This window comes from Cervus canadensis, chromosome 5, assembly GCF_019320065.1.
Source record: "Cervus canadensis isolate Bull #8, Minnesota chromosome 5, ASM1932006v1, whole genome shotgun sequence".
NCBI classification, from domain to species: Eukaryota; Metazoa; Chordata; class Mammalia; order Artiodactyla; family Cervidae; genus Cervus; species Cervus canadensis.
In genome coordinates, this window is record NC_057390.1 from 47,105,607 (window position 1) to 47,115,249 (window position 9,643).

At 43.8% G+C, this 9,643-nt stretch overlaps 1 protein-coding gene across 6 annotated transcripts; it reads right to left on the minus strand.

The window, feature by feature from the left end:
- Positions 1-1,890: 1,890 nt before the first annotated feature.
- Positions 1,891-9,437, minus strand: LOC122441781 (interleukin-36 gamma-like). 6 transcript variants are annotated; one of them, XM_043468795.1, is made up of 6 exons: positions 9,381-9,437; positions 8,812-8,873; positions 7,960-8,067; positions 6,690-6,829; positions 3,494-3,697; positions 1,891-2,435 (listed from the first exon to the last, which is right to left on the minus strand). In XM_043468795.1, the coding sequence occupies exons 2-6, from the start codon at positions 8,852-8,854 to the stop codon at positions 2,406-2,408; spliced, it is 525 nt and encodes a 174-aa protein (XP_043324730.1). In that variant the 5' UTR covers positions 8,855-8,873; positions 9,381-9,437; the 3' UTR covers positions 1,891-2,405. The 6 variants fall into 6 exon arrangements, with proteins under 6 accessions (XP_043324730.1, XP_043324728.1, XP_043324729.1 ...); XM_043468793.1 differs by having other exon boundaries at positions 8,683-8,873; XM_043468794.1 differs by having other exon boundaries at positions 9,356-9,435.
- Positions 9,438-9,643: the final 206 nt, after the last annotated feature.

The following is a 9,643-nucleotide window of genomic DNA, read 5'->3' on the forward strand; positions in this document are numbered from 1 at the left end:
GTGCACCTCCCTTTCCTCACCCATAAAATGAAAAGGCTAAAGGAGATGATGTCATTAAGAAAAACTACAATTCCTGGGGAGGGGGAGCAAAATACTGTGTGCCTATTATTTTTAATTGAAGTAGAGTTGATTTACAATATTTCAGGTATACAGGAAAGTGATTCACATACATATATATATACATATATTGTTTTTCAGAATTTTTTCCATTAAAATTATTACAAAATATTGAATATAGTTTCCTGTATATACAGTAGGTTCTTATTAATTATCTATTTTATATATAGGAGGGTGTATCTATTAACCCAAATTCCCAATTTACTGCTCTCCATTTTCCCTTTGGTAACCGTTAGCTTGTTTTCTCTGTCTATGAGTCTTTTTCTGTTTTGTAAATCAGTTCATTTGTATCATTTTTTAAGATTTGACATGTAAGTGATATCACATCATCAGTTCAGTTCAGTTCAGTCACTCAGTCGTGTCCCACTCTTTGCAACCCCATGGACTGCAGTATGCCAGGCTTCCCTGTCCATCACCACCCGAAGCTTGCTCAAACTCACATCCATAGAGTTGGTGATGCCATCCAACCATCTCCTCAAGTGTGAGAAATACAAATTGATGTTTCATTGACATGAAAAATTATTCATTACAACCCTTGGTCTCAGGGTCTTGGGGAGGCATCTTTAGTCCTCATGGCCAATTGTTAATTCAGGAAACCATCTTTGCCCTTCAGCAATTCTGGGACCAGATGATATAAGCACCAAAGCAGCTTGACAGGAAAACATCCCACTCAACTGTTTTCTCTGGACTTGTGATTTTGGTGGCAAAGTTCCTAATCCCCTCCCCCAACTGGAAGCCAGAAACCCCTCTCCCAGGGCATCAAGGTTTTCTGTAGCATCTAGCTGCTAAAGATCCAAAGGAACCAAATGCTTCAATGAATGTTGGCCTGGAGCACATGGTACTCAAGCGCAAGAGCACTAGACAAAGCAAACACATGAAAGTCAGATGTGCACCAGGTAATGAGCTGAAAATGAGTGCTGCTGCTCACAAGAACCTCCCCTGATTTCATCCACTGTGCCAGATCGTGTGCGGTATTTCTCAAATGTGATGGGTAAGCTGGGGGTCCATGGAAGGCTATTCTCTGGGTTCCACAAGATGAGATTACTGTGTTTTTCATTTTTGTTTGTTTTTTTGGTTTTGCTTTGTTTGTTTTTGGCCATGCTGCTTGGCTTATGGGATCTTAGTTCTCTGTCCAGGTATTGAACACAAGCCCAAGGCAATAAAAGCACTAAGTCTTAACCACTGGATCACGGGGAAATTCCCTAAGTTTGCATTTTGAGAGTGAAAGTGTTAGTCACTCAATCGTGTCCGACTCTGCAACCCCATGGACTGTAGTCCACCAGGCTCCTCTGTCCATGGGATTTCCCAGGCAAGAATCCTGGAGTGGATAGCCATTCCTTTCTCCAGGGGATCTTCTGGACCCAGGAATCAAACCCATGTCTCCTGCATTTCAGGCAGATTTTTTACCATTTGAGCTACCAGGAAAGCCCCTGAGCCACCAGAGAAGCCCCATTTTTCATTCTGAGTATGCTCTAAATATGTTATCAGAATCTCTTATGGATGACCACCTTACCCCTGAGCCCAGCCACAAGGCATCACCTTATTAGAGTTTTGCATGAGCTCTTGTACATGCCAGTTGACAAAGGTACCATAGTGCCTGCATGAACAGAGATTCCACAGTAGAGAAAGGAGATGAGGAAACTGAATCATCACACAGCCCCTGGTAGGACTGGCTATGCCATGGCACTCAGAATCATATTCATGTCACAAGGAAAAGTGTCATCAGACCCCAGTTGTCACATGTAACAAATGACAAAGTAATGATGCAAATCGGCAGATGTAACAACCTGTCACCATTTATTAGCAGTGACTGTAGTACTAAATATCCAGTGAGTAATTCTTCTATTTGATATTCCAGAACTAATTAGCTTCATGTCCATATTAATGTTGACTTTTATAAAACAGCATGCTAAAAAAGTATTTCATTGAAGAAGAAAACTTCTAAGAATCAAGAGACCCTGTGTTAAGTCAGTGCTTATTGACTGCTTACTAGCCTGCCTAGTAGAGTAGGTGGTGTGATTGTCCACCACTTTAATGAAAGTTTCATTAAAAAAATTCATTACTGGTGCTATTGTGTGGACTGTATTTAAGCAAACATCATTTTCTGCATTTGTAGTATCAGAGTCAGAATAAGAAATCTACGATATGCAGAACCAGATCTTAGCTACATCTTTCTACAATTATACCCTAAATCAGTTGTGTCATTTCATCACAAGATAACATCCGAAGCATGGCTGGTGAGGAATTTAGGCTCTCCTTTCCCCAAAAAGCACCTTTTACTGCAGTTTTTAGAGGGAGTAGTGAAGTTGTGAGAGTTCCTAAAAAAAAAAAAGAAAGCAAGGCATGAGATTCTACAGAAAATAGTAAATAGTAGTGCCTTTTTACATGAAATATCCCCACCACCCCATTCTATCACCATTGATAAGGACCCTTCTCCCTTCAGCTAAGCCCCAGGCTGACCCACTGTGGTGTTCTCATTTAATTACTCTTGCTAATTTCAGTTTGCTCCTCGTTCCCTATTTCATTTTATATCTGTTTTAGCTTTCTTATTGTACAAACAACCTAGAGTTTATATTTGGTTTTCTGGTGTGTGCATGTGTGCTGGGTCGCTTCAGTCGTGTCTGACTCTTTGCGACACCATGGACTGTAACCTGCCAGGTTTCTCTGTCCATGGGATTCTCCAAGCAAGAACACTGGAGTGGGTTGTTATGCCTTCCTCCAGGGTATCTTCCCAACCCAGGGATCAAACCCACGTCTCCTGCGGCTCCTGCACTGCAGGTGGATTCTTTACCTCTGAGCCACCAGGGAAAAGCTACTGGCTTTATGGTAACACATTAGAATTAGACAAAAATAATTCAATTTCATTAAGAGTTATTTTCTAAAAAAAAAAAGTTATTTTCTTTTACAATATTCTAACCCTTAAAATGATGTATTAACCCTTGCAATGTACTGGAAACATATAGAGATTATGGGAAATGTAAGTCCATCAGGAAACAAAGCAGAATAGAAAGATCAGCTCCAACCTAGTCTCAGTATCTTGGGTAAGACAGACTCATGAGCTCTGAGGCTTCTTCATGACCACACTCAAGAGAGGGTCCTACTGTTTTAGGGTCCTGATATCTTTGTACAGATGGTTTGAGGGATGGACCATTGCAGCTGGAAAGGAGAGCCACACACCACCCACCTCCTTTGCTTCTGAGCCCACATTCTATGCCTTGGTTTCCATAGAGTCATTGCTACTTCTCTAAAATAAGATGAGAACGGGGTCAAGCCCACCTCTAAGCACTGGTGAAAATGACACAGAGATGATACAGACAAAGACACTGAGTGCTAGAAATGATAAGACCAAGTTGCCACCTCTAGGTTGAGTTCAAACCTTGAAATCTAATTGGAAGGCAGTATTGTACACGTTCCCCAGCCCGGAAATGAGAAAGATGGGCTGGTTTGTCTCGGAAGAGGCAATGAACCATCCGGGAAAGGCCACGGACTCAAATGTGGAGGTCCTGCCTGTTTTTTCATGGTAGAAAAGGAATGGCTTCACAGGCTTGGTTTGGTTGTACAGATCCATTATCTTCTTGTTCTGAAACAGGACAGAAAATACCAGGAGAAGCAGAGGCTGTTTGAGTAGTTCAAGGTTGTTGTTGTTTAGTCTCTAAGTCATGTCTGACTCTTTCGAGACCCCACAGACTGTAGACTACCAGGCTCCTCTGTCCATGAGATTCTCCAGGCAAGACTACTGGAGGGGGTTGCCATTTCCTTCTCCAGGGGATCGTCCCAACCCAGGGCTTGAACCCTCATCTCTTGTATTGACAGGCAGATTCTTCACCACTGAGCCACCTAGGAAGCCCTGCAGTTTAAGATTCCTTGCACACAACCTATAAATGGTCCAACGTTTGAGCAACCCTATCCATCTATTAGAGCAAACCTAGGAAAATACATTTCAAAGGAACAGCAAAGTGGGCACATACGAAATCTCACCTTCCCAGCCTTCACCCTCAAATCCAGAGGTGGCATGGAAGTGACACAAGGCACAGGTTCACAAACAAGTGGCCATACTTGAATTACAAATTGGAACTCTCCTCACATTAGAGGCTGAGAAGACCCCCCCGCCCCGAGGCAAAGGAAGGAGATGCAAATTTGCAGCAGGAAGCCAAGGTCCTCTCTCTTGCATCCATGAGAGACTCCCTCCTGTAAGAACCACTGCTCTGGCGAAGGACTACCAGGGTGGGGGTGCATAGGCTTCTGATTAATTATCAAACATATGAGAAAGCTCAAAGCCATGAAAAAGACACAAGAGGGTCTAAAAAATCAAAGGACTTGTACTCAAAGGAACAAAGGAATATAGAATAATCAGAAAAAATCTTCCATATTGTATACAGAAAGATATTTGTAGATGTATATATTTATATATTTACATATTAGATAAGTATTTCTAAGTAAATTACGTTATATCCAAGCTCTCCAAAGAGATAATAGAATGGCCCATAATTCAGCCACATCCTACCCTGAGTAGAGGGACTTCTTCCAAAAGATTCCTTTATTCAGTTAATAACTTCCAGTTAATCTATCCCACTCTGTGGACAGCCAAAAACCAAGAAGCCAACCTTGATACTGCTTTCTTTGACCTCTCAGCACCTAACCCAGCAGCAAGACCTGTAAACCCTAGTTCCAGAGTCTTTGTTGAATTGAGCCACTTCTCACACCCTCCCCCACACCTGTTCCATCCCCACCACTCATTCTCCACAAAGAGTTGAATGAACTGGAAACTGAAATAACTGAATAAATAAGATCATGTTACCATTCAGCTTAAAAGTCTTGAATGATGTTCTCATAATTATCATACAATTTAAAGGCTTTAACAAAACCTGCAGGGTCTAAACCATGTAGCTCTTACCTACAGAGCTGAAAGCCTACTGTTTCGGCCTTATCTACTTCATCACACACCATATTCACTCTGTCAGAAAATCCCATTGCCTCAATTTAAAGTATTTCAAGACTCTGTCCATCATCCCTCTTCTTCCAATAGACCCTCAGATTACATCTGGGTCACCCCGAAACCTTCAAGGGGCATTTTCTCCTTGTCCTTCTCACCCTGCTCTCATGTAGCAGCCAAAATAATCCTTTTAAAACCTATGTCCTTTCATGTCACTCTTCTATTCAAAACATTCCAATAATTTGGATTGAATTAATTTTTTAAAATTTTTATATATTTTTAATTGGCGTACAGTTGCTTTGCAGTGTTGTGCTAGTCTCTGCAGTACAACAAAGTGAATCAGCCCTGTGCATACATGTATCTCCTTCCTCTTGGACCTCTCCCACCCCCCACCCCCAGTTCCACCCCTCTAGGTTGTCAGAGAGCACTGGACTGAGCTCCCTGTGCCGTATAACAGGTTCCCACCAGCCATCTATTTTACACACAGTAGTAGATAAATACAACGGAATATTACACAGCCATAAAAGGGAATGAAATTGGGTCTTTGTAGTGATGTGGATGAACCCAGAGTCTAGCATACATGTTGAATGAATTAATTGATTGACAGGTTAAAGTCCTTACAAAAGTGGGAAAGCTCTTTCACTATCTGCCTTTCTCTGAACTCTGCCTCCTCCCCAGCTCACTCCTGGTCCTTGAACTTGCCCTCACTGGACACTCTGTTGGCTCACACTTTTGCTTCCTTTCCTGTCCAATAAAATCTCACCTTTGCAATAACACCTGCTGTACCATTTACCATGAAGCCAGGTTCTAGCTCTTTCTGGCACCACCAGTCTCTTTACCAGCCCTGATCATTCTTTCCCAGACAACATAACCCCCTTTAACATGTCACAGGCTTACCCATGATTATGCTTCTTGTGGACCATTTCTTGTCTTCCACTAGAATGTAAACCCTAGGAAGGCAGGACTCTTTGCCATTCTGTGCACTGATGATATTCAAATGCCTGTAACAGTGCTGGAGGCCAGTAAGAATGCACACATTTGCTGACTTGGATTGGATGGTGTTGAATTAAATTGAATTGCTATAAACTGAAGTTTCAGAAAAAAGCTATTTTATAACAGGCAGTTAGAAATAAGAAAAACATGGGCTTCCCTGGTGGTTCATGGTAAAGAATCCTCCTGCCAATGCAGGAGACACAGTCTCGATCCCTGGTTCTGGGAAGATCCCACATGCCAAGAACAACTAAGCCATGCCACAACTACCAAGCCTGTGCCCTAGAGCCCAGAAGCCACAACTACTGAGCCCACATGCCTAGAGAGCCCGTGCTCTGCAACAAGAGAAGCCACTGCAATGAGAAGCCCGTCCACCACAACTAGAGAGTAGCCCCCACTCACTGCAACTAGAGAAAGCCACACAGCAAAAAAAGACCCAGCACAGCCAAAACTAAGCAAATAAAAATTAGTTTTTTTTAAAAAAAAAAAAAAAAGCTTATTTCATGCACATGACTCTAAAGGAGCCAGGTATAAATATGCTTAAGAGCAGAAACTATTTTTTTTAATTATAAAATTAGATTTCCTGACAAATCAACTTCTGAGAAGAGAAGTTGGGTTTTTTCTAACATTATTTTTCTTTGTCACTTACCTTCAACTGCAATTTGGGCTTTCCACCAATGGCCTCACAATATAGACACATTTCTGGCTGCTTTATTCCCAAATAAATAGGAATCCCTTTGTCTTCCTCAAGAGACTCTGGATACTTGCATGGCATAATGGTGACAGTGGCTGTCAGATAAGAAGAGTTACGGTGTCAGTGACCTTTTGCAATTACAGAAGACCAAGATCTTACAGGCAAGGCTGGAAGAGACCTAAAGAATATAATCCCACTACCCCAGACCCACAGAATGGTCAGCCTCATATTCATTCGTTCATTCATTCACTCAATCACACCAAGCACCAGTCACTGCTCTAGGAAATGAAGCAAAGGCAGAGGAGGCAGACCCCACCCCTGGGATTTTCCCAACCTCTGCCTGAACACTGGGAGGCAAGATGTACCAGCCCCAAGGAACCCCTCTGATCCTTGGAAAGTTCTGTTCATTAGCAAGTTTTTCCTAACTGATGTTGAAATCTGCCTTCTGTGGAATCCACCCAATTAGTCCTCTTAGGACATAGGAAGTTGGGCAAACAAGCCACTCTTTTTCCTTAGCACAGGCCTTCAGACCACTGAAAGCAGCTCTCCTGCTCCCCAGAAAGCTACTCCCCTCCCTCTGCTCTCCTTGTCGTAGTCCAAGATACCCCTTCCATGGGCAGATGTGAAATTCTTCCCCCTCCAGGTGTTGTTGTTCAGTTGCTAAGTTGAATCTGACTCTTCGCAATCCCATGGGCTGCAGCACATCAGGCTCCTCTGTCTTCCACACTCTCCCAGAGTTTGCTCAAAATCATATCCATAGAATTGGTGAAGCCATCCAACCATCTCATTCTCTGCTGCCCCCTTCTCCTTTTGCCTTAGTCTTTCCCAGCAACAAGGTCTTTTCCAGTGACTTGGCTCTTCGCATCAGGTGGCCAAAGTATTGGAGCTTCAGCTTCAACAACCGTCCTTCGATGAATACTCAGTGTTGATTTCCTTTAGGGTTGACTTGGTTTGATTTTTTGTAGTTCAAGGGACTCTCAAGAGTCTTCTCCAGCACCACAGTTGAAAAGCATCATTTCTTCAGTGCTCAGTCTTCTTTCTGGTCCAACTCTCACATCCGTATATGACTACTGGAAAAACCATAGCTTTGACTATATTCACCTTTGTCAGCCAAATGATGTCTCTGCTATAAATCCAAACTTTAATAAAAGGATAGTACTAGCATCCCAGCTGCACTGATATGAGGCTGCTCCAAGAAGCAGCCACACTATGACCTGTCACTTACCTGGCCCCACATTGTTGCTCCAAGGAACTGCCATGAGGGTCTGACCCTGAAGGATCCACACTTGCTGATTCCAGTCGGAGACTACTACAGGTCTGGGACAATCCATTGCTGTTTAAATGGAAAAGAATAATTTAAAAAAAAAAAAACCCAACATGATGAAGGCTGCTTTACCAGATGTTAGGAGAAAGATCATTTAATCCAGGTCTTTCAGGAAGGAAGGCTCAGTTGGTAAAGAATCTGCCTGAACATTAAAAAAAAAAAAAAAGAATCTGCCTGAAATCCAGGAAACCACCTGCAATGTAGGAGACCTGGGGAAGATCACCTGGAGAAGGAAATGGCAACCCCCTCCAGTATTCTTGCCTGGAGAATACCATGGACAGAGGAGCCTGGTGGGATACAGTCCTTGGGACTGCAAAGAGTCAGAGATGACATACTGACTAAACCACCACCAGGAGAATGATCTAATCCAGGTCTTTCAGGAAGGATGGTTCAGGGTTTGCACATTAAAACTGGCAGCTCTCTCATGACCCATGAACCCAGCCTTTCTTTCCATTGAAACCGTGGGCTCTGTTGAGGAAGAGAAGGGCCATAACTGGTCTAAGAAGGTAAACTCTCATCCCCATAAGTACACTTGTGTCAAGGCCCAGCTACCCTCTTTGATGCTTTGGGTTTGGCCCAAGCCTGGGTCTGGACCCAGAGCAGTGAATAAGAAGTGGTCCTCACCCTCAGGTTCCACTGGTGGATGGATAGCCTTGGGTGGTAAAGACTGTACACAGGAAGGAACAGAGAAGGCTGGGTGTCCAGAAGAGACAGGCATGAATGTTCCTGGCCCAGACCCCCTGCCAACATCACCTGACGTATGGATTCTTCCATCGCCTTCCAGAACATGTGCCATAGTGGGGTAGTCTCAGGGCCTGTGGGGGACAGTGATAGGAGACCTAAGCATTAGAAGACATTTCAAGACCCTCCCAGGAAACTAGTTCCTCATGTCCTGATTCTAGGCAGGGAGCCAGGAAGCCTGGCCTGATACCAAGATCTGAGGCACCTTCTGGGGCAAAACCTCAAGGCAACTTTAAGGAGGGCATGTAAAGCAGAATTTTCCTCCTCCCAGGGATCCAGCCAGGGACCGTGTCCCCCCTAGAGGTTCCAAGGTCAGGCATGACTTTTGACCTCAAATAGCCCACAGCTCCCTGAAGTCTGGGTCACCTCCTCCCAGCAGCCCTCCCCAATCCCACTGACAAATTCATCTGCCTGGAAACAGGGGAGGGACCTGAGTCAAGTAGATCTGCCAGGATCCTAGCAGCTCCCCAGTAAGGAGCACCTAGCCCGGCATGGCCCCACCCCTTCACTGAATCCTAAAACTCTGAAAAGAGAGAAGGCTCAAGAGTCAAGGAACCTTCCAGCTCTCAGTTGGCAAGAACCTTTATCGAAAGCACAGGAGACCGTATAGTAGCTCCAGCAGCTCCCGAGAGCAATGACTGTCTATGACAAAGCAGGGCCTATTTATCTGGCATGTTAGGGAGTGCCAGCTACCTCAGTGGGGCGTGACAATCTTATAACATGAATGAAAGCAGGATCCTCCTTTCAGAAGATCCCATGAGCCTCAGATGAAGAAATTACAGCATCAGCATGCATATGACCTGTCCAGGCTCCCTGAGAAGAAAATACCAAGCCAAGCTCCTCC

Excerpts from the sequence above, each read along its gene's own strand:
- LOC122441781 (XM_043468793.1), bottom strand. The coding sequence starts at position 8,854 with ATGGCACATGTTCTGGAAGGCGATGGAAGAATCCATACGTCAGGTGAT. Across the intron at positions 3,698-6,689 it reads AGCCCAAATTGCAGTTGAAG|AACAAGAAGATAATGGATCT; the intron begins GTAAGTGACAAA and ends GTCCTGTTTCAG. Across the intron at positions 2,436-3,493 it reads CCTTCCAATTAGATTTCAAG|GAACTCTCACAACTTCACTA; the intron begins GTTTGAACTCAA and ends TTTTTTTTTTAG.